The 25,043-nt window shown below is 34.2% G+C and overlaps 1 protein-coding gene across 1 annotated transcript; it reads right to left on the bottom strand.

Annotated features, from left to right (window-relative positions):
- Nucleotides 1–19,422: 19,422 nt before the first annotated feature.
- LOC139098971 (ionotropic receptor 21a-like) lies at nucleotides 19,423–22,129 on the bottom strand. Its single transcript, XM_070651361.1, has 4 exons — nucleotides 21,270–22,129; nucleotides 20,823–20,977; nucleotides 20,402–20,760; nucleotides 19,423–19,977 (listed from the first exon to the last, which is right to left on the bottom strand). Exons 1-4 carry the CDS (start codon nucleotides 22,127–22,129, stop codon nucleotides 19,423–19,425), a joined length of 1,929 nt encoding a protein of 642 aa, XP_070507462.1.
- Nucleotides 22,130–25,043: the final 2,914 nt, after the last annotated feature.

Here is a 25,043-nt window from a genome sequence, read left to right as displayed (position 1 = left end):
TTTCTCAATCAGATTTCTTGGGTTCGAATCCTGTCAAATCCAAAAAAAGTAAAAATTAAATTTTTTTTTCCATACAAAATCAACATTGTTCATGCATTTTACACTTTTTTCCGGAACAACTTGCATTAAAATTTTTTTCCTTTGATGCACAATTCAACATAAAATCATTCTACACAAATTCTGCCTTCATGAAAACTTGTGTTACACTGCGTAATGCGTAGAAAATAATAATTAAAAAAAAATTTCGCAATTAGCAACTTAAATTTAATTTCTGCCGTATATAATTTTTGAGTACTATGAGTGCGGAGAACGCTCAGGTGGGTGGTGGGGGCGTGTCTCTGAACCATAGTACATTTTTTTCCCAATCAGATTTCTTGGGTTCGAATCCTGTCAAATCCAAAAAAAGTAAAAATTAAATTTTTTTTTCCATACAAAATCAACATTTTTCATGCATTTTACACTTTTTTCCGGAACAACTTGCATTAAAATTTTTTTCCTTTGATGCACAATTCAACATAAAATCATTCTACACAAATTCTGCCTTCATGAAAACTTGTGTTACACTGCGTAATGCGTAGAAAATAATAATTAAAAAAAAATTTCGCAATTAGCAACTTAAATTTAATTTCTGCCGTATATAATTTTTGAGTACTATGAGTGCGGAGAACGCTCAGGTGGGTGGTGGGGGCGTGTCTCTGAACCATAGTACATTTTTTTTTCTCAATCAGATTTCTTGGGTTCGAATCCTGTCAAATCCAAAAAAAGTAAAAATTAAATTTTTTTTCCATACAAAATCAACATTTTTCATGCATTTTACACTTTTTTCCGGAACAACTTGCATTAAAATTTTTTTCCTTTGATGCACAATTCAACATAAAATCATTCTACACAAATTCTGCCTTCATGAAAACTTGTGTTACACTGCGTAATGCGTAGAAAATAATAATTAAAAAAAAATTTCGCAATTAGCAACTTAAATTTAATTTCTGCCGTATATAAATTTTGAGTACTATGAGTGCGGAGAACGCTCAGGTGGGTGGTGGGGGCGTGTCTCTGAACCATAGTACATTTTTTTTCCAATCAGATTTCTTGGGTTCGAATCCTGTCAAATCCAAAAAAAGTAAAAATTAAATTTTTTTTTCCATACAAAATCAACATTTTTCATTCATTTTACACTTTTTTCCGGAACAACTTGCATTAAAATTTTTTTCCTTTGATGCACAATTCAACATAAAATCATTCTACACAAATTCTGCCTTCATGAAAACTTGTGTTACACTGCGTAATGCGTAGAAAATAATAATTAAAAAAAAATTTCGCAATTAGCAACTTAAATTTAATTTCTGCCGTATATAATTTTTGAGTACTATGAGTGCGGAGAACGCTCAGGTGGGTGGTGGGGGCGTGTCTCTGAACCATAGTACATTTTTTTCCCAATCAGATTTCTTGGGTTTCGAATCCTGTCAAATCCAAAAAAAGTAAAAATTAAATTTTTTTTTCCATACAAAATCAACATTTTTCATGCATTTTACACTTTTTTCCGGAACAACTTGCATTAAAATTTTTTTCCTTTGATGCACAATTCAACATAAAATCATTCTACACAAATTCTGCCTTCATGAAAACTTGTGTTACACTGCGTAATGCGTAGAAAATAATAATTAAAAAAAAATTTCGCAATTAGCAACTTAAATTTAATTTCTGCCGTATATAATTTTTGAGTACTATGAGTGCGGAGAACGCTCAGGTGGGTGGTGGGGGCGTGTCTCTGAACCATAGTACATTTTTTTTTCTCAATCAGATTTCTTGGGTTCGAATCCTGTCAAATCCAAAAAAAGTAAAAATTAAATTTTTTTTCCATACAAAATCAACATTTTTCATGCATTTTACACTTTTTTCCGGAACAACTTGCATTAAAATTTTTTTCCTTTGATGCACAATTCAACATAAAATCATTCTACACAAATTCTGCCTTCATGAAAACTTGTGTTACACTGCGTAATGCGTAGAAAATAATAATTAAAAAAAAATTTCGCAATTAGCAACTTAAATTTAATTTCTGCCGTATATAATTTTTGAGTACTATGAGTGCGGAGAACGCTCAGGTGGGTGGTGGGGGCGTGTCTCTGAACCATAGTACATTTTTTTTCTCAATCAGATTTCTTGGGTTCGAATCCTGTCAAATCCAAAAAAGGTACAAAAATATTTTTTTTTTAATACAAAATCATAATTTTACTCTGAACCGTCTCAAAACTTTTCTGTGACCTCCCTACATACTCTGGACCATCCAAAACTTTTCTGTGACCTACCTACAGACTTCAAACCGTCCAGAACTTTTCTGTGACCTCCCTACACACTCAGAGCTGTCCAAAACTTTTCTGTGACCTCCCTACACACTCCGAACTGCCCAAAACTTTTCTGTGACCTCCCTACACACTCCAAACTGTCCAAAACTTTTCTGTGACCTCCCTACAGCAACTTAAATTTAATTTCTGTCGAATACATTTGAGTATTATTTGTAAACCGAGAAGGTCCAAGTGGTTTGGATGAGTCTCTGAATACAAATAATACATTTTTTTTAGTTCAAATTTCTGGGGTTCGAATCTTGTCAAATCCAAAAAAAGTAAAAAAAAATTTTTTTTTTCATAAAAAATCATCATTTCACTCCGAACCGTCTCAAAACTTTTCTGGGACCTCTCTACACACTCCGAACTGTCCAAAACTTTTCTGTGACCTTCCTACACATTTTAAACCGTCCAAAACTTTTCTGTGACCTTCTTACACACTCTGAACAGCTCAAAACTTTTCTGTGACCTCCCTACACACTCCGAACTGTCCAAAACTTTTCTGTGACCTCCCTACAAACTCTGAACCGGCTCAAAACTTTTCTGTGACCTTCCTACATACTCCGAACAGTCCAAAACTTTTTTGTGACCTCCCTACACACTCCGAACCGTCCAAAACTTTTCCGTGACCCTCCTACACACTCTGCACCGTCCTTGGACATGAACCTAAAAATAATTATTCAGCAATATCTACACAAGCCTCGATACAAAAAAATCATCAATTCTCATGAATTTTCAATACCATCTCTCAAATTCACATGCAAACCAACTCGTTACTCGACATAAAAAATATTGTGCCTTAACAAAATTGAACAATTGCAAAAAATTTAATAAAATAAAAACTTTTATTTCATCTTTTATTAAAAAACAAATCCCAGATGAAAGTGTCATTTTATCAGCTGTCTCATGCCATTAATTAAGCTTTCTTTTTCATTTGGCTAACGAGGAAAATCCTTTTGAGAATTGTCGAAGCATTAAAAGAAAGACATAAAGAGTCACACAAAAATAAAAAGACAAGAAAATTGTTTGGGTGAGAAATAAAAATTAAAAGAAAAAAAATTAATTTCAATTAAGTAAAAGTTGGCTGATGGGGTAGAAAAAAAGGATGAAGGAACTGGAGTCTTTTTGAGCGACAAAAGTCATTCATCAGCGATACTTAAAAGTGATGAAAATCCCATGCTAATTTATCATTTTATTCCTTTTTTTTGCCTTTTCTCGTCAACTCTTTGACTTTTTTTGGTGTCATGAATTTGCATAAATTATGTCAGTGGATTGCGATAAGCAGCAATCTTCTGTTTCATGGATTTTGCTTTTTTGAATTTTAAATGCATTTTTTGTGTTGACGAGTTTGAAAATTGAATTAAGCTTTAAGTTAATAGTTTGAGGATTTTAAAATGCATTAATTTAATCAAAATGGGTCAATGCAATGACTCCATAACCTTCAACTTCACTCTTGGATTCTACATATGCAGGGACGCAGTCTGACTCATTTGAGAGGGTTGAAGTTGATCGAAAAATCGGATATTGATAGTAATTGAAGTATTTTGTTGAAAATTGGATGATTTGACTACTAAGTCTCATCCCCGTTATCACCACGTTCAGGCTCATACGACAAAACAGTGCGATGCAGAGGTATATCCAGGAAGGAGCCAATAGTCATCCCTTCCTTTTTTTGAAAAATTCTTCAATTTATTAGGGTTTTTCGTTAGAAAATCTCTAAATTCTACCTAAAATATCGCAAGCACCACCCTATGGTGTGATGGTAACTGAACATATCCTAATTTGCAGCCATTGTAACGTTGCCACACAGCAACAAAGACAACAGCCTAATTATTCGTCAAAAGAAGGGGCATCATGACAAGAAGGCTACAGTCATGATAAGCAATCATCCCCCATACATCCATGTCATGTGCAAATTGAGATAAGACATTCCATACCAAATGACTTCACCACCTCAATTACCAGAAATGCCTTAATCTGCCTTCCATTGTAAAATCACAAATCACAATCATATTCCTAAATTCCTCAAAATTCTCCCATTCTATCCACCAAAAATGAGGAGATTTAGAATTTATAATTAGACATCCCTCATAATTACCATATACATGATTAATGATTTAGAGATGGCAAAATTAATCAATTTTTATGAAGGCTAACATGTTTATCAGACAAAATTGTTATTCAGTCATTTGAATGATGATACAATATTTATCTGTGCTCATTAAGATAACAAGACTGTCATGTTATGGAATAGTCGGGGTGTAATCATGCTGAGCAATAAATATGTTTTATTATGCTGAAAATTGGAAAATAATAAAAATTCCAAAAGTCATTCAACCTTTAAATATCAATTTTCCATTTAATTTAGCTTCCATATTTACTTTTGAGATTTATTAAATTTCAAAGAAAATCTTTCAAAACTCTCAAAAAGCGAAGGTAGAGATGCTCAACCTTTTGTTTGCGGCACACTTTATTGATAAGCCTGGACTAGAAACCGCATATGACATGCAAATTCCCAATAAATTTTGGATAGCACACTTGTGTACCGCGTCACACAGGTTGTCCACCACTGAGTTAAAGCTTCGCTTTCTGCCTAAAACTTTTTATTTCTGAATAAAATTTCTTTCGCATTTCTTCATAAAAATTCACAAACGCTTCGGGCCGAAATCATAAAGTTTGAATTTAAATGCAATAAATAATTTCCAGGAACACAAAACATTGTGATTCAGAAACAAACATCGAAGAGATTTGAAGATTTTTTTATATTTTTATTAAAAAACATTATATTTCAATTTTGTGTGCTTATTTTGGAAGTATTATTAACATGCCTAAATAAACCCCTCTCTATTTGATTTTCGTTTTATTTGCTGCTTTTTGTACATAGAACATTTTTTGAGTCTTTCAATCACTCGAAATAATAAAATGTTAAAAAATGTTGAGTTTTTTTTTTGGAGTAGCTTCATGTTGAGATGATTTAGAATGTTTAAAAGTTTAAAGGTTTACGTTTTGACCTCCATTGACTGTGAAAGGTTAATGGTCGAGTTTGAAGTCGACTCGGATTTTGGGTGGGAAAATTGACTGAATTGGACTCGACTCTATATTGATACTCAAGTCGACATCGAGCTCTGGTGAATGGGTAAGCAGAAAAACCAGCCTTTTGCCAACCACGGCAAGGATAGGGTATTGTTCTTAGACTCAAGTGACAACTTGACAAAAACAGCCAAATTGTCATTTGACTACCTCTTGGTTCCAAGTATACTTACTCACTCTAATCCAGGAATTCTTCGGTCTTCCTCAGTTCGAAGTATACCTAAGTACTCCTTCGGTTCAAAGTATACCAGCACTAAATTGCCGTGATGGGAACATGGAATCTGGACTCCATAATTCGAAAAGCCCCTTCATAGGAGTTCGAGTTCATATACCGGACATCTCCATATGATTCATAATTTTCAGCCTCAAATGCGCTTTACACCCATCACCTCATCCAATCATTAAACTCATCTCTTCCCATCTCCATTCCTTCTTCAGTTTGTGACTTCTTTTTACATTGTTGCATATTGTTTTTGAAAAGGAAATGTCTTGAAATTGAAATTGAGGATACACTTGTATAACTATGGTAATATTACGTTATTTAATGTCTCATGCCATTGGAATCTAAATTGAAAAAAAGAAGCTTCATTTTTATGTGAAGAAAAAGACATCATACGACAGCAAAAAAAGGAAAATGACATAAGGAAATGGAGAATAAAAAGAAAACAAGGATGTGATTATGGTGGGGGGTAGGAAATAAAGCAAGAAGAAAGTCTCTTTTTTTGATTGAAAACAAAACAAGTGGAATGTATCAAACAATAATAATACTGTCAATTCAGTATATAAGATGTGATATGTTTCATATTGTTTGAAAAGTTAAACAGAAGTGGTGGGTGTCATCATGTGCAGTTCTTTTGATCTTTCAATCGTGAACTTAAAGGCTGAGATTGACATTAAAGGGGGGTTAGAGTACTTTTGATGAACATGAAGGCATTTTGTAGAAGTTTAAGTGATAATATGCAGGATGTTGAAGGATATTCATTGAAGGAAATGATGACTAAGTAGATTAAGTGTTGCAGACTTTGAAGATGAGAACACGAATTGATTCGAGTCAATTTTAAACGGTTTAAGTAAAGTTATAGTCGATTCGAGTCAACTTGAGTCGACTTCAACCATATAAACTTTGAGCTCTTGTCCTGATCTGACTGTTTCTGAAGAATAAAGCCGATTTAAGTCATTCTAGATTCAAGTCAATGGCTATATACCATTACAAGGTTTAGTAAGATTAGTCAATTCAAAATGTCCACTGAAATCTCTTAAATAAACTCTTTAAGCCATCATACATCAACTCTTAAACTACAAATCCATCATGCACGTGATTCATGCTCACTCACATTACATAAATAATATCAGAAATTCAATTTTTTTATTATATTATGTCATTTATTACTGTATTGATATAATATTAATGAAATTTTTTTTTTATATACCAATTCAAATAAAGCAAGTAAGGGTCCAATAAATTTCATTTTATATGATTTCATTTAAAATGTAAAACAAATTTTTTATGGAGTTTCTTTGTTTTTGTTCCCTTGTAAGTGGTTTTGGATTGATTTTGAAGGAACTTGATAAATGCTGGAACTCAGATTAATGGAAATGCTCAGCTTAGAATCCAAGTGGACAATAATAAGTCATAACAAGTTTATGACTGCTTAATGTCTAGTTGATGACTTATTCCAACGGTTTTTTGTACATTTGGATATGCAACTCATGATAGGTCCTGACCCCTTTTGATTATGCAATATGAATTTACACGTCAAAATCAGGCAAATAACTTAAATTTTGGAACATATAACATAACATTACAGTTGATTTTGGAACATTTATTTTGATTATGGATTACAGTTGACCTGTCAGAAAAACTATCATTCCTAATTATGGTTACTCGACTATATCGAATGACATAATGAATGGGAATTTTGGACCTTATCATTCTTTCTTACTGACAATTTGGCCGAATATGAGCCATCATGTTACAATCAAAATTAAACCAAATATTGGTCCTATTGTCCTATGGGCATCCTGATGACAACATTCACCGCAAGGACATCATCAGCTGTCCAACATTTATTGCGACCTTTTATGTGATGAAAGCTTTAAAAAAACATTTTTTTGATTGATTTACATACCAAATGAAGGAAAATGCAATTTATTTCTCGTAATTACAGCTGCTTTTGTCATATATTTACATTTTTGTACACAATTGCTCTTTCGATTGGAAAATTAAATATGAATGTTAAGTCAACATTAATACTTGTCGAGAATCAAACCAGAAAAATCCTTCAAAATGTATCAGGAAAATTTAATTAATTTTCAGAATCACTTCAATTAGTGTAATTTTACTGTTGACTTAAATGTAAAGCTTTTCAAGGTTTTTAACAGTGACTTGATATTTTTCATCAAAAACCTCATTTTCACCTCCAAACCACAAAATACATAAAACATTCTTAACCTAATTATTAACCTCATTATTTTCTAATTTTACTACTTTACACCCATTCCTCGACATCTACAAAAGTCAGCTACACTACAAAACAATTAAAACAGTTTGTTGACTAGTCTGATTATAAATTGCCATCATTGTTGATCAACAAATGAAGCCAAAAGAGCAACAAACCTTTTTCGCTTTTCAAACTTAAAAAATCCTTTTCCTTTTCCTTCCAGCTGTTAGGTCTTATTACGAAAATTACTTATTAACTCAATAAAAGTCGCCTACCGTTTACCATTTGCTGCATCATAAATTAAAACTAAGCGGATTGTGAGTTATTTGTGGAAGAAATGTAAATGAGTTCAGGTGAATGAGTTGGCAGAAAAAGGTTTAAATTGGAAAGGAGGTTAGCGCATTTGACCACCAAATTCGACCATTCACCACTTCTTCTCTTCTTGAACACGCCCCAGATGTTCCTTTAGATAGCTTAAGTTACAACCAGAGTTGGAAGTCGACTCGGATTTTGTAGGCAAAAGTTGATTCAAGTCGAACTTGCCGTGCAGATCAAATTTGAACCATGCTTCAAACAGATGATGCCTAAAACTGGCTCTATCGCTGGCTTCCGTCTGTCAATTAACAATACCAAATGCAATACTGTCTCTATCTTCACATAAACTTCGAGTTGATTTCGACTTCGTGATTCTGTCACTTAATTTGAACAAATTATCTTTGGCTTCAGGTTTCCGTTTCCTTTGAGGATTCCAATTAAGGGTGATGCAACAGACTAGTCTGATCGGTCTAGGAATGACATTATCTCCAGCTATCCTACTATTCAAGTCTCTGCTTTATTCTCATTTAAAGTTGCATATAGTTCAATACAATGATGAATGATCCGCCAAATGACGTCTTCATTCATGGGAGTTAGAAGAGTCTAACGAGAAGACAGCAACGGTGGAAGAGAGACAATCTTCGAATTTCATTCCAATCTTCGAGATTCATTTACCCACCCAGTAAGCACGCCGCGCAGAAAATGCCAAAAATCAGAACTCAGGTCAGCGTGACTCTAGTCCGAGAACAGATTTGATGAAATCCAGCCTCTAGCCAGAGTCAAGTCGCCTAAGGCTGGATTCTCAGTCATTTCTGCATCGAGGACCTTTCTAGCTTTCAAATTTCACAGACAAACTTGCAGCAAATTCAATTTTTCAACAAAAACCCAAAAAAATCTCCAGAAACTCAATTTAAATGGACTCAATAAAGTCGTTGCTACATAATTTTTCTTCATTTCTTATACCTTTATGCTGTTTTTTGGAGAAAAAAAAACAAAACAAATAAAAACTAAGTAGGAAAGAAAAGCTTAGCAAAACAACCTAACAAAAGAAGAACTAGAAAAAAAATATACTGTAAGTAAGTCTGAATCATAATTTTTACGAGACGCGAACGAAGCATAAAAAATATTTTTATGAGTGCCTTTCTTTTTACGAGCGCCAAAATTCACATTAACAGTTTGCGTGATTAAAACTAAGGGAAAAAACTAAAAGGAAGTATTATAATGTAATGCGCGATTTTTTTGTATGTTATTCCATCATAAAGCTTTATGTAGTTGTTTACTGCTCCTCTAATATTATATTCATTGCACATTTCCGCTTTTTGCTGTGAAAAGCCATCAAAAAATGAAAGGAATTCATTTGTTTTCGTTACTCATTCCTCACTCTCTCCCTGCTTTATTAACGATTTCGCACTATTTTACCTTTTGTTGGCTTGCTTGTTGTTTTTAAGGTTTAGACTTTTTTCAATGTTAATTCAGCAAATCGATAATTGAATAAAGTGCTTTGAATGGTTTTATTTGGGTTTCTTTTTGTGACTTAATAAACGTTTTTTAGGGGGATTATGGATCAATTCTTTATTCGTTTGTTGTGAAAGTCGAAGTCGACTCGTATTCTGGATGAAAATGTCGACTAGGTTGCATATAGGATTCAATTTGACTTCGAACTCTAGTTTGAAGTTTGGTAACTTTGCTAGATTTAACTGAATGCTAGAATTACCTTGGCTTTGCGCTAAATTTTCTCTAAAAGGCGAAAAATGTGTATAAGCACATAATATCCTCAGACAGATAAATACACATTGATGTAGTATTTCAGTGTTTGAATATTCCCGCATGTCATGAAGACCAAATGACTCTGACTTGATGCCTGATACGATTGTTTTCAACACCATACTAGAGTCAGGTATTGCTAGATTTTGGATCGATTAACCGACTGTGTTGGAGAACTTGTGCAGGGGACGGATAACTTAGGGATCAAAAAGGTGACATACGAGTCGAAAATGAGACAAAAGAGACAGATCTTCTGAGTTCTCGTAACTTGTGCTATTCATTTTACATCGGTAGGATTTAAACTGTTGTCAGCACAAGAAACAGACGGGACTGTTGGACTGTAATCTATCATTGTTTGCAATCCAACGAGGGAAACCCCTTAAAAACTTGTTAAAAACCATTAGATGTGCCATGAGGGGAATTGATCCCCAAATTCCTCTTTTTCAAGGGACGTCACTAGAATGTGCCTTGAATATCCTCAAAAATCAATCAAAAGACAGGATACAAACACATTGCAATAAACGAAACATCGACACTGCCTTCAAGAATCTACCTCAAAAAAATAAAATTTCACAATAAATTCCCCCCAAAAAAAAGGTGGGATATTACCTGCAATTTCCAATTTTATACAACTTGAATGACAGAAATAATAAATGCTGTTGTTGTTGGTGATTGATATTTGACAGCCTGCAAATTGTGCAATATTTTTTATACATTTTTTTTCAACAAGTTTTATTGAAGGGTGAACAAGAGTCATTGAACATTATCAATTTACCATAATATATTGGCTGATTTGCTGTGTATGGAAATTAATAGTGATAACAAGAACAGCTTGTTATAAAATTTGTATTTTGACATATGGAGCTGCTAATTTTCATGTTAAAATTTTTTTGAGGGGATTTTGGAACTGAAATTAGAGAAATAAAATATTTTGTGTGATTTTAGGTATGGAAATGTGAAAGCAATAGCTGAACAGTGTAGCATTGTTTAACTATTAGTTATTGTACTGACAACTACTTCAATTAATCGGATAAATAATTTTAATTACTCATACAATGATTCGTACCTAAAATTTTTCCATTGCAGCATAAGCATCACCAGTTTATTATTAAATGCCATAAAAACACTGGGACATAAAACATAAACAGCACTTAATTTATTTTTCCCCTCATAAATTTTCATTTTTTTTTTTTAATCCTCCTAAAACTTTTTCATATTCCGTTTGAAGGCACATCAGTTTCAAATGAAACCTTGGCAACACCGAAAACATAAAATTACTAAAAACTTCCTTTTATATCCTGTTATTATGAATTGAACTCCCACATTCATTTTGATTTCATTTCGTTTATTTTTTGGAAGGGAATCGTTCGATAGTGATGTTTATTATTGGTTACAGGCATGTCTGGGATGTATATTGACTCATTTCCAGGTTTAGTGAACGTCTGGATCCATCTCTATAAGACCAACAAGCCAGAACGACACGTTAAAACAAATTTCAATTTTGTCTATCAAAATGAGGTTAAAACAACCGTTATAGAGCCATGGGGGTACCCAGCGACCATATTATGTTGCTCGGGAAAGAAGGTTAATGGTAAATGACTCTTTGAATAATTTGGAGCAGATTGAAGATGACCCAAGCTTCACAATGTTGCGAACTTCATTAATCACCGTAGAAATGGATCAAAATCAGTCATGGATCATCGAGTCTTAAAATTAATATGACGACGTAGAGGTGACCTATCGACAGGACCGTATTCAAGAGAGGTTTGGGTCTACCCCTTCCTCTGCTATTTCTATTTGGGAAAAATCTTCAATTTTCTTAGTTTTTTTGAGAAAAATGTCTCAAAATTGAAAACCAAGGATACGCCGCTCCTCTTTCTGGCTACGTTTCTGCATAACGAACAATTGTTTCTCTTCAGGTAAGCCATATAAATTCCATCAATCCTAAACATCACTAGTGAACCTTCCCCATATTCCATCAAAATTCCCATTTATTCAACCATAATAATCATCCTTAACGCGATTTAATCCCTCCTTAGTTTTCAAACCAGAAAAGTAATAATGGAATATAAAAATATTAAATTTATTTTGTTCCATATTTTCATGCGACAAAAAGCTTCCCTTTAAATTATTTTTGATCAATATATCATTGAATTTTTATTCAGTGAACAAAATTGGAAGGAAAAAAATTTCATCGGAATTTAATATTGCAAATATGTTTGATGTGAGTAACTGAGCATGTATGTTCAAGAGCTTCATTCAAATTTTATTTTTGGATCTCTCTTATTTTGTATCAACGAAACCTGATATGGTGAGTAAATGTATTTAAATTGTCGGAATTCAATTTTTATTGTGTATTGTTTAAATGATTTTTGGCAAATTTGGCACGAAACTAGAGTCAAGGAGGTCTGGGGTGACTATTTTATGACTTTTTGGTGCTCTGTGCATTTTGGGTTTTGGGGACAAGAGTGAAAGTTAGCTATTGAATCAGTTATTATAACAAATCCTTTAAATTGGCAAAATCCTCAAAAAATGACTGGAAGAGAGGGTTGGGTGGTTTGACCCCTAACCTAGCCACCCTCCATACCAATGTATACGACCCTGGCACCATAATGCCTGTTTTTGACCGATTTTGACAGCAAAATATGAATTTTACTCATAGTAGCGTTCAGGTTGCATTTTACCCCAAACACAGCAACCAACTAATCAAACCTCAAATATCATCATTCAGACATCCCATAACATCCAAACAACCCCCATAATGCGCTCTGACTACCCACCATAAATACCATTACCAAACGACATCAAAAACATAAAAAGAAAGTAACAATTGATATTTATTTTTCATGCTGATTGATTTTCAATTTCATGAACAGAGAAGCTGAAGAAATGCCTCGACTGTAGCTTAATTAAAATGTAAAAAAAACGTGAATGCACCCCACGAGTTCTTAAAATTGAAGAATTTCTTTCATGATTTCTTTTTTCTCTTGTTTGATATTCGCCAGCACTGCTGAATACCAAAAATACGTAAAACATTGCCAATTACAAAAGTCAAATTTTCGTTATGTGATATTTTTTGAGCTGTAAGATTTGTTTCCATAGCTGATGAGTTAATGAAATGTGAATTTAAAGGCATCAAAACATTTTGATATTTTATGGTTAAATCTCAACAACGGATATGAATCATGCTTGTAATAATAATATTAATCAAATTTTTGCTTCCAAGTATTTCATCTAAGACTATGTATGTATGGGGTTGCTTAGCTATGACGACATGTGTGCATATTTATGTGGAAATGGGGCAGAGATATAATTCAGAAAGGGGCTGGTTTAGTGATTTTTTGTCGATTTGCTGGGCTTAATGAGAGCACTAAGACCCTCAAAAAATTTGGATTGAACTTACGTTTAGCTGCGACATTGGAAGGGAAGAGTCGCTTTGGGACATATATAGCCAGAAGGTGGGGGCCATTGAGTTTTATTTTATGCAGACAATTTAGTGTAGAGCTTGAAAATCTAGCTTATTAATGAATTTTTTGTAAAAATGGAATTCCTTCCTTAACCACTATAGTGCCAATAAGGGGAGCAAACCTTTTATCTTGAACAACAGTCCAAACAAACTTTGAGATCCAGTCAAAAATTGCAGACCAGTTCTTCTAAAATGCAAGAAATACAGGCTTCTGATTCTTGACCAAACCTTATTAAAATCATAAACATCATTTACCAATGACTCCTAAATATTGCCATGAGAAAGATGGATTTGAGGCTTATTTCAATTTTAAATCCTTTTCTGTAACTTAAAATTTTGTTATTCAGTAGCTGAAAAATTTTGATTATTAAATAAAAGATTTGGATATAAGAGGATTTTATTGAAGATGGAAGGAAAAAAATTCATGGAAAAATTATTGAAATGTCAGATTTATTGCTGTATGTTTTGAACAATTGAGGTATGAATTGGATGTATGATTGAGATAAGAGTGTGGAATATTGATTTCATCTTTGAGATGGAGGTTCCTTGTTATCAAAGGTCAATGTTGGGTGGTTTGGGTTGTGTTTTGATGACCTTGACCTTAGATATTGCAAGGATATTGTCGAGGTGGATATAGCCTTTTTCTAGAGATTTCTAGCAGACTAAGGCTGTGGCTGTACAAAGCAGTACATTATCAAAGAATTTACCAAGTCCATGACTCTAATATTAGACAAAATTCATATTACATCCAAAAATGCCCCAAAATTCATAACAATCCCATCAACTCCTTCCTTCCTTCTTCCCGTAAAAATACACAAAAATCCCCCCGTAAAAAATCGATTACATTTAAATCATTTATCAAGTCAATTCCGAGAAAAAGCTATAAAATGAGAAACTTTATATTCAATAAGATATAAAAGCCAACAATAGCTTAACATTGTATACGCGAGAACATTTTCTCCGCATTAAATCCTTTTTATTTGAAATTTATAATCAAACCTCCTCCCAAGTACCCAAAATCACATACATAAGATATTCTTTTTTTGTTCTATCTCAATAATTTCACTTCACAATCTCTATGTATAAGCATACATTGATACCTAAAAGCACTTCTCAGTCGTTTCATTTTTTTTTTTTTTTGCTTTGCACACCTATCGATATTTCCATGATAATCTTGGGAATTGATTTTTTTGTTACTTCACATCTTTTTAAGAATATCGTGTAGCATATATATACATATATACATGGATATAGTCGCATAGCAATGAAAAGGTGTAACGATGAGAACACTTTTGTAGCGGTGAAATTACTCGGGAGTGTAGTGTGCAATAAATATAAAGTTTCTGCTTCTGGGTGTCGTATATATATTTTTTTTGTTCTCTTTCACTTCTTTCATATGGATGTAGTATGGATGTGTGTATGGATGTATGTACGTGGAGTCACACGAGTAAAATGACAAAGGATGGTGGCTCAGGTGGCTTTGGTGGAGAATTTCTGAATTAGTTGAGGTTGTAGCTACTGATGACATGATGTGAGTGATGACTTGGACTGGGGTACAAAGGGTCAAACCCTCCATCCCCTTTCGAACTTTTTTGATAAAAATCCTTCAATTTTCTAGAGCTTTAGATTCAAAAATCCCCAAATTTCCCTAAATGTGGAATTTTCCACATTGTACCCAACTTCCCCATCTTCCCATCTGAATGTGGCATTTTCTACCTTGTTCCCAACTTCCCCATCTTCCCATCCCTTGCATCTGAACATTCATTCCGCAAATATTTTCTAGAAATGTGAAAATATATTGTAACAATGTGAAGTGAAGCAAGATATGACTTCTCAAAGAATATTCAATGTGAATATCATGAGCAGCATCAACAGCATAAGAGAAATAGCTATAACGATAATCCTAGCAGTGAGACGAAAAGATTTTTTGAGCGAAAAGAGGTGGAAAAGATTTTCTTTTTTTATTGTATATCTACAGTTGATGTTAAATTCAGTGAGTGCGACAAAATGAAGTAAATACTGCTTGCCTTTTTTTATGCATAGAGAATGAGTGGAGTGGATATTCAAAGAAGCTTAATAATTGAAGTTTATATAATTTTGTGTATTTGTGAGGAAGATGGGATGCAGATTTAGGAATGAGTTGAGGATATGCTGAAGAAAATTTGGTTTTTAATGGAAAGTGACATGGACATGTTCAGGAGGCTTTTGGGGTCATAATCCCAACACAACCTCTAAATGCAAGCAACGACACTGTCTAATGAATGCCATATGTTAACGACCCCAAATCCCACTTCTTTGTCAATGAAAATATCAGCCCGAACAGCACAGCAAGTTCACAAGGCCATTGGCTTGTCGCCTTATAAACTGTAAGTCGCGAAGTTGCCCAGACAACACCATATCAGTTGACTTTGACCCATTCGATCGACTCAATGAAGATTGTCACTTTGTGCCGCTCAGACTTTAACGTGGGCTTTATTTACGATTTTAAAAGTACTAATTTTAATTCCCATTAATGATTTATCAACAAACAAGCCACAGATGTAAAGACAAAAATAGTTCCAACAGACATAAAAAAATAATCGCAATTAGTCACTGACGCAATGTTTTTCTAGTTATGTTTCAATGTCGCTTTTGTTTTTAAATGTTGACGATATCGAGCCATCCCACACACACAAGTTGAAGTTAGAGATAAATAAATAAACAAGTTTAAGGCAATCAACCTGCTCACTCTTCTTAGAAGATTGTGTCATTTCAGCAAACCCTTTTTTGATTTGCGTCGCTAATGACATTCATCATGAAAAATAAAATCTGGAAATGAATTGCGACAATTCTTGTTAGGATTTGGTGCGATAAGTCATTTATTTGTTGAAATTACGTCATTCAATTTTGTTATTTTGCAATTTTACTTTGTATAGATACTTGTTTACTGAAATTTAATGATGGACGGTCGTCAAGCAATTAGTAAATTGTAAGAAGGCTTGTTTAAGATTGATTTGATGGAATTTTAGAGTGGACTTGACATTTGTATCGATAATAGTAGTCTTGATCAGATACATTAGTGCTTTTGACTGTTGTTATCTCCAACTTATCTCAAATTATGTCTAGAAAACATTCGAAAAGTACAGCTGGAAAGCACATGGCGTAGGAATTGCTGAAACTGCCGGCAACAGGTCTGAATTGTCTCTTGCCAGAGTTATGTCGGCCTGGTGTCGGATTTCTAGCCATTTCTATGTTGTGAGTTTCGGATAAGAAGGTTAATTGATCCATAAACAGGCACTGAGCAGTGTGACTCTGACAAGCCTTTCAACAGGCAGCGTGACTCTGTTCAACCAAATCCGACACCAATTCAGAGTCATGCCGACTAAGACATGATACTAGATTTGACAGAATCCATCATCAAACAAGAGTCACGTCAACTTGGTTATTCAAACGGAATCCGTCCACAAGTCAGAGTCACGTCGGTCTAGGCATGGTATCGAATTCAAACCAAATCTGATATCAAGTCAGAGCCACGCCAAGATGGGGACAGATTTTTGATGGACTAACTGATTTTTGCAATTTGTAAGAATTTTATTATGGACTGTTCTCTTATTAAATAACTCTAGAATTATCAAGTTTTTAACCCTTAACTAAATATCGAGCCCAACTCACCCCCTCTCCCGTCCTCAGAACGATACCAGATAAAGTGAACTGCTCCTTAATTAATAAGTGATTCAAACCGATAACAACTTACCGTAAACGACTCTAGCTCAATTACAGTAAAGTGCTAATTAGAAATAACTGCTGGTCTCCAACTCCATTCAACATTAATAGATATATGCATGTATATGAATATAATATTGAAAATAATGTTAAGGCAATGACATGACATAAAACCATTCAAAAATTTTCTCTACTGAACAGTTTGCTCATTTCATTTTAATCATATCATTCCACATAATATGCTAATGTGTACATAGAGTTTTACATATCATTATCATGCTTAAAATTTATTTTCATAACTCATCAGAAACAACTACATTAAGCACTGTTCTATGCTTCTACTTTCTCCATTCACGATAAATGTGTAAACATAGAGATATTATATCAACTTAATTAACTCAGTCATTATCAGAACTTCATTTCGTAGCAAGAATATAAAAATATGGGAATGTGATGAATACATTAGGAAAAAAAAATGTAGAAAATGGTTGAAAGCTGTCACGATCAATGCTGACTAGTCTTAAAAAATGTAAAAAGCTCAGCATATCTGTGTATAATTTTTCTGACGGTTCTTTAGTTTTGCGAATCATTTTTTTGTGGGTTTGTTTAATTATTTATGAATTAAAGTGGACTGTTATCAGCAAGTTATCAGTAAGGTTGGTTAAGGATAAGTGAACATGGAAGGGTTAATGTTGAGAACTATGGATAGGAGTCAATAAAGTGTGTGTTAATAGGACAATTTGGAATATCAGGAAATTTATTCGGAAACTGAACTAGGAAGTGAGCTGAGTTGTCATGCAGAGTTGGTAATTATCGACGGAAGACGACATATTGCGAAAGGGTCATCTGTGGAAGGGTCACCTGCAGAAGGGCCATCTGTGAAAGCGACAATCTGTGCAAGAGACCACCTGTGGAAAGCGGTAACCTACTGAAGGCGACAACCTACGGAAGGCGACAACCTACGGAAGGCGACAACCTACGGAAAGGGACAACCTACGGAAAGAGACAACCTACGGAAGGCGACAACCTGTGAAAGATGGTAACCTGCGAAATGGGCTATCGGCGGATGATGACAACTGTAGATGAAATATCGACGCAAGAGTCGATCTACACAACAGACTATCGACATAATTGGGTCATAGACAGATGGGACCATTGGCAGAAGGAGACATCGACAGAAGGTGACAACATGTGAAAGAGATCATCGGCGAAAAGTAATAACCAACGGAATGGGCCATCGGCAGGAGTTGGCAACCTGCAAAAGGTACTCTAATATGCAGTAAAACCCAGCTTTACCCAACTCTGAAACTGAGAGAACCAATTTCTCAAAATAAAAATCCCAAAAATTATTCAAAAATTCGTACTGAAATTGCTTCAAAAATGCATGTAAAATCCCTCCGTATCCACATCTTTATCCGGAAAAAAATGTTATTTACCACATGAAAAATCCACAAAAATGAACGCAGAAGTAAACCACATAAATTTTTTTTTACATATTTCCATAGCCGTGACTTTTTTTTTTCATTTCACTTCCTTTTATGATTACACAGAAAATTTTGAAATGTTTGCTGTGCGCCCATAGCGTGAACAAGAATATATGAATGTTTATTGCCACAGGAATTTGTAATAGAACCGACAACTCAAATTCTCGGGGATGAGGAAATAAAAAATATTTTAAATTGAACACGTCGTGCTGATGATAAATTAGTAATGGAATGTTTCATTAAACTTAGTCTTAAAAATTTGATGAAAATTAAAAGCAGATCATTTCCAACTGGATGTATCCTTCTTGGAAAAAGTAATTAAATTTCATCATTGGAACTTTTTCCTTCTCGTACCGAGTGTTGTGACCATCTGAGAAGTTTAAAGTAAATTTCTGAGAAAAGTATTCAATTCTACACGTGTATCTAGTAATGCTGAAATCCTGTTAGGGGCGGATCACTTGTTACAGTGTTGTTCAAGCTGTTTTGAGCAATGGAACATTTTTGGTTTTTGTGAGACACTTGAGCTGGTTGTACGGTACACCAGCATGTCCAGAACATCGTTTGGACCACACTGACATTGGGGCTATTTAGAAGTCGTTCACTTATGACGTGACGCTCTTAGGGCAAAGAAGAGATCAATTGTAATCCATGGGTTTGCTGAAAATCGAAGGAACAAGTTCGACCCTATTTATCGACCAACATTCATGACTAGAAGCTAGGATTGACTTTTATAAAGCTGTAACTGACTGACTGCCATTTTAAGTTAGTTCCAATTGACATCATTTATGACTCTACCTTGTCCACATACAATTTATTCATTTATTTTTACAAAACTTCAACTTCTTATGACACTCTGTCTGACAAAGTCTATCTTCTATAATTTTCTTTAACTTCACGTGCTTATTGCTCTTAACAATCCAATGAATATAATACTCAGCCACAAATACAGCTAATGAAAGTAAAAGTCCAATTATCACTAATATAAATGCTCCCTCAACATGCTCCAATGCCAATTTAATTTGTGTCGATCCATGACCACCACCTGATGATGTATCTTGTTCCTTTGATGTTTTAACGCTATCCATCTCCCATTTGGACAACAAACCCGATTCAGCGATTGTACGAATTTTCTCATTAATCATTGGCAATAAATGATGAAATTTTCGGAACAGCATAACGACGGAATAAATGACGACATTCTCTTGAACCGGAAAGCATGAAAAGTCAATTGAATCTTTCAATTGTAGTGGATTATTTAAAGCATGCGAGCGTGAAATTGCAACTGCTTGCGATTTATCTTTAACGATGTCCATGAAGCAATCATCGAGTTTTTTACAGATGACGTAATTTTTTAATAAATACTGTGAAGTCTGTGAAGTGAAAATTATGGGAAAATATGAAAGATAAGTTGGGAAGATGTACGTCTTCAAGGCGTATTTTGAGGAGGTCTTCAAGCTTGTGGGTCAAAATGTTACTGTTTTAGTATGGAATGGCATCAAATTGTCAGTTATAGGCTCTTAGACTGCAATTTTAAATGATATAGTACAGTATTGTCCAAACTGATGCTGAGGTGCTTTAGTGAGCCACATGCTACTTGCCGTGTGCTTGTCAACGTGACCTTCCATCAAGATGTGTCGTGGCATGAATAAGTTCGGACAATACTGATCTAAGAGCATAATACGTACAAAAACCAAGACTGTCAGCAAAAGAGACACAATAACAACCTTGACCATCCATAAAATCCCGCTAACAAGCAGGAAGGAAGCCTAAGCTAATTTTGAAATAATAACAAACCGAATCATTTTTCTGAAAGAATTCCCTCGCATTTTCTGCTGCCTTAAATGTCATGTTTATTTTCATCGCATCCGTAAGCGATTCAATTTGTGCCAAATAACGTGGATTAGTCAGGACATTTATGAGATAACTGTGATATGCAGTCGAAATATGAAGGCCAAAAAAGAAAAATCCAATGAAGAAAATTTTCAGTCCGATTCTGATTGGCTGATAATGAGCATATTGACCTGTTGAGACGGAAAACATGATGAGAAATGCCCACGCGTAATTTTCACGGTATTTTCCCTCAATGCGAACGAAAATGTAAAGAACTGCTGATGTTATGAATAAAGTTGAGATTAATGCGATCCACGTTTTATCTGTTTTTTGGGGTTGAATATGGAAATTAATGGAATTAAATAATTTTGTTGTGCCTACTTACAATTAAAAATGATAAAAACGTTTAACCATTTGGGTTGTAGACCTGCCTTGGCTACACACCATGTAATGTCATCTTGATAGTATGGAATTGATGCGGATAGAAGCTTTCTGGAAATTTGATTCTCGGACAGTCCTCCGATCATCACGTCTGCACGCCTAGAAACAGAGGAAGAGTATAACCCGAGTGACACTGCCTTAGCAGACAAAGAGAGCAATAGTGGCCTTTATGTGCCATGAATGCATTCTCTTTGGCTGTTAAGGCTTTTCATTCAATAGATCCGATATCAGCACCAAGCATGACTCTAGTATAGTATCGGATTCAGCTTAAATCCAGCATTATAAGTCAAAGTCACGTCTGCTTTTGAATTTTGATCGAGCACTTAGATTGTGCTATTCGGGCAAATTTTGTTGATCATACCCTATACATTACACCATAGTAAGCCATTACCTTCTCAAAATACTTGAGTAAAATCCAGTCCTGTTATTATCAGTAATCGTCCGACTAGCTCTCTCATTATTAATTGACTGAAATGTGAGATTCATATCCATCCCATCCGTGATGGTTTTCAACATGAGAACTTCTAATCCTTTCTCAATAACATCATCATCGTCATAGTCATTTTCAGATGCAACAACAAATGGTTCCCATACGACAGCCGAGACATCCATTCGACAACGATGAAGCTTCTTCGGTATCAATGGATATAAGTCTTGATTAAATGATTCAATTTTGTAATTTTTCTGTTGCTGTTCTGTTGTCTCATTGATCGATGTTACAACGTAGCAATCTTCAATTTTAAGAATATTTTCTACCGCGACGGGACAGCTTACGTTATGGTAAGGAAACCACGTAATAACTCCAATTCTTTCTGTGTCATTCTTAAATTGATACATTGCATTGACCTTCAATACATCATTCGATAAAAGTTCAGTAAAAAGTCTCTCAATCCATTCAGCTTGCAACTTTTCATCCTCAAATGGAATGGTAAATTGTACGACAAATTGTGCAAGTGGATTCCATGTTGGTAATGATCTTAATTGATTGAGTGTCGCCTCAAAATCATCAAAATGTTGAATTAGCATAAAATAATTTTGTGCCTTTTCTTGGACACGTGACGAACGATGTGGCTTCTTTGAGTCTTTGACCATGACAGCGATATTATGTCCTGTATCCTCATTGAAATTCTGCAATATTCGAGCTTGAACGACACTCGGATTTGATACTAAGTTAATTATAACTAATGAGCCAGTTAGAGCACGTTCGGATTTAAAATATTTTTCACAAAGTCTCAGCACACATGGCGCCATGAGTGAATCGATGTCGTAATTAACTGGCTTTATTCCGCCTGTGAAGAATTTTTTGGAAGGTGGGTAAGATTATTTTTTTGGAAAATAAAAGAAAGGATATCCATTAAAAAAAACTCACCCGTTATTGGACTAATAAAACCACTGATGAATAATAGGGCAATGATTTTGCCGTATTTCATTGTTCGTGTGTCAAATGAAGGATTAAGAATGAGAAATTATTCTTGAGAATTTCCTTCTTTTTATATACACAAAAAAAAGAACCGCCAACAAAAGAGCTCTATTCTTTATCGTCAACCATTGTTTTTCATTATAATTAAAGTGCCATTAAATCGACTATCCAAAGTTATAATTCATGAGCATAATTTTCTCCTCTTCTCGTCTATTGCTTCCATTTCTATGTAATTCAAGCACTTTGTGCAGTGTCATATAATCTCTGAACCCAACAGAACAATTGTGCATTATTAATTTATATAAATGAATAAAATGATGCGTCTTTTTTCTTGGTTTTAAGGATCTAAAACTGATGATAAGGGATGTTTACTGATAACGTCATATCTGATTGGGTCAAAGACAGTCTGGGGCTATGGAACGATCTATAATATAGACCCTTATATCACAAAACGGCAGCCTTTAATGACTAGGATGAAATGTTATGATACAATCTAGGTACAAGTCTATCCGATAAACACAAGTCGGTTGGTCGATCAAAATTTGGGCCAAGGTAGGTGTGACTGTAATTCAGTGCTCAAAGTTGATACAATTGAAGTCGCCTCGAGTCAACTCGACTCAAATTCGAGCTCTGCTCTAACTTAAAGTCGTATTGATAAAATGTGGCACCTGATCTGTTGTCGGATCAACTGACTAATGTGTACCTAGATTGTGACATGGACGGGTGCCTGTCATTCTTGGGTGGCATCAAGAAGGAGTATTCGTGATCAACACATATCCCTGTTAAGGGTAAGAAGTCCCTTTTTAAAGGAGGAAGAAGAATAACTCAAAAAAGCACATCCCTACATTCAGTTACTGACTCATAGAATCCCCAACAAAATACATACAGTTTTCCCACTTGATATTCAATCCAACCATAAATTTAATCATCCAATATTGCCATTGTCTTGCAATGATTATATCAAGCTTTTAAGCACATGCAATATCAATTTCCAATCGTCTATCCTCTCATAACTCTCAATACTCGTAATAATAACGATAATGACAGCAATCTCCTTCACAATATTGTTAATAATTTATTGCAACAATGTGTATGAAGACACAAAATAATGAGAAGTCATAAATAAAAAAAAAATATTTTTTAGGTACGGTCGATAGATTTCATAAGCTATTGATGATTGTATAATGACAATCTTTAATCAACTATTATTATTTTCTTAATTAATGTACTTACATGAGGATGTCTTAATGGTTTTGGCATGAGGGTAAAAGGCGGAATTATGGAACTGACTAGGAGGAGTAAGTGAATGACCACAAAAGTATTAAATCAATACAGCCAAAGAATTAATTGTTATTGTTATCTCAACAATTGTTGCTCATATAACTGTCGATACATTCATTAAGTATCAAAAATGGTAATTAAATGTGAAAATTACTCTATCGCGTGTCTGATTTATATTGTGTCTATATTTATATTGCATTAAATTCAAGCTCTACAGCTCGATAACATTAAAAATGATCATTATTGGATGTGATGAGGTTATTATTTGAGTTTGCTGTCAAGATTAAATTAAATTCAGGATTTAGGTTTCTTAATTAAGATTACTTATGTCAATTAGGTGGCTAATATGGTGGTCTGTTGATTGCCGGAATGCTTATAATCAAGAGTCTATGATTATAATGAGTTTAGACTAGATTAATGAACCTGTGTTGCTCAATTGTGTGAAACTTAATCACTATTAAGCAATTACTTAGTAAATTTTATTGGATATTCAGTTCAGAATTGTATTTTGTAGACTACACTTATGAACCGCGATTGACCTGTTCGAGGCTAAGGACGGAACTAAAAGTCATTTTCACATAGTAATTATTTAAATATTCACGACTAAGCATTAAAAAATGCATATGAATTAAGGTCCCTTAAGCGCACTTTGTGGCATTTTATTGGCATTAATCTCTACGGTTATGTTCTACTTTATTGAGCCTATTGAGTACTCTGGCTCACCCTCAGTCATTTAAGAATGATTAGCCGTGTAACGACCTTCTTTTATGGTAAAGTTAAAGTGTACTACTAAGTATCCTTCCTCTAAATAAGGTCCTGCTAGATGCACAACTGCATTGTTCCAACAGTCAGATTTACCCTGCCGTTCAATGCAAATACAGGAGAAATCAGTTAAAAACTGATTGAATTCATTGGAAGTACAAAACGCCAATATCAACTCATAAAAGCTCTAGTCATTAGTACAAAAAAATACTCAGAACTAATAAATTTACTCAACAAATGTTTGTAAAGACGAAGAAGCATTAATCAACAATCATTACTTTTTAATTGCATTTTTTTATTGTATATAATTTTAATTTAGTATTAACAAATTTCTCATGTCCACAGCACGCGCATGAAATTAATTGATTACAGTGTAAATATTTATCAATGTAAGGAAATGTCAGAAGTCGGGTAGTTCGGTGAGTTTAACATGGGAATGTTTGATTTTTGGGAAAAAGCATTTACAGCTAGACTATCCTTCTTATTCTGTCTTTCCTGTCTCTATCTTGCCTTTCCTGATCCATCCTGTCTTCCTGTCTTTATCTCTATCTGTCTTTCTTGTATCTATCCAGCTTTGTCTCTCTATTTAAAAATATACAAGTCTAGGTCAAATAAAGTATCTAGTATATAATCTAATCTGGTAGTGTCTCACTCTTTTACCCAGAGCCGGAAGTCTTCTCAAGTCAACTCGACTCCATACAA

Source organism: Chironomus tepperi, unplaced genomic scaffold, assembly GCF_022539635.2.
Source record: "Chironomus tepperi strain 1889 unplaced genomic scaffold, CSIRO-AGI_Ctep_v1 contig_456, whole genome shotgun sequence".
Lineage (NCBI taxonomy): Eukaryota > Metazoa > Arthropoda > Insecta > Diptera > Chironomidae > Chironomus > Chironomus tepperi.
Note: the sequence above shows the minus strand (reverse complement) of the source record. Positions and strands in the feature narration are given on the sequence as shown.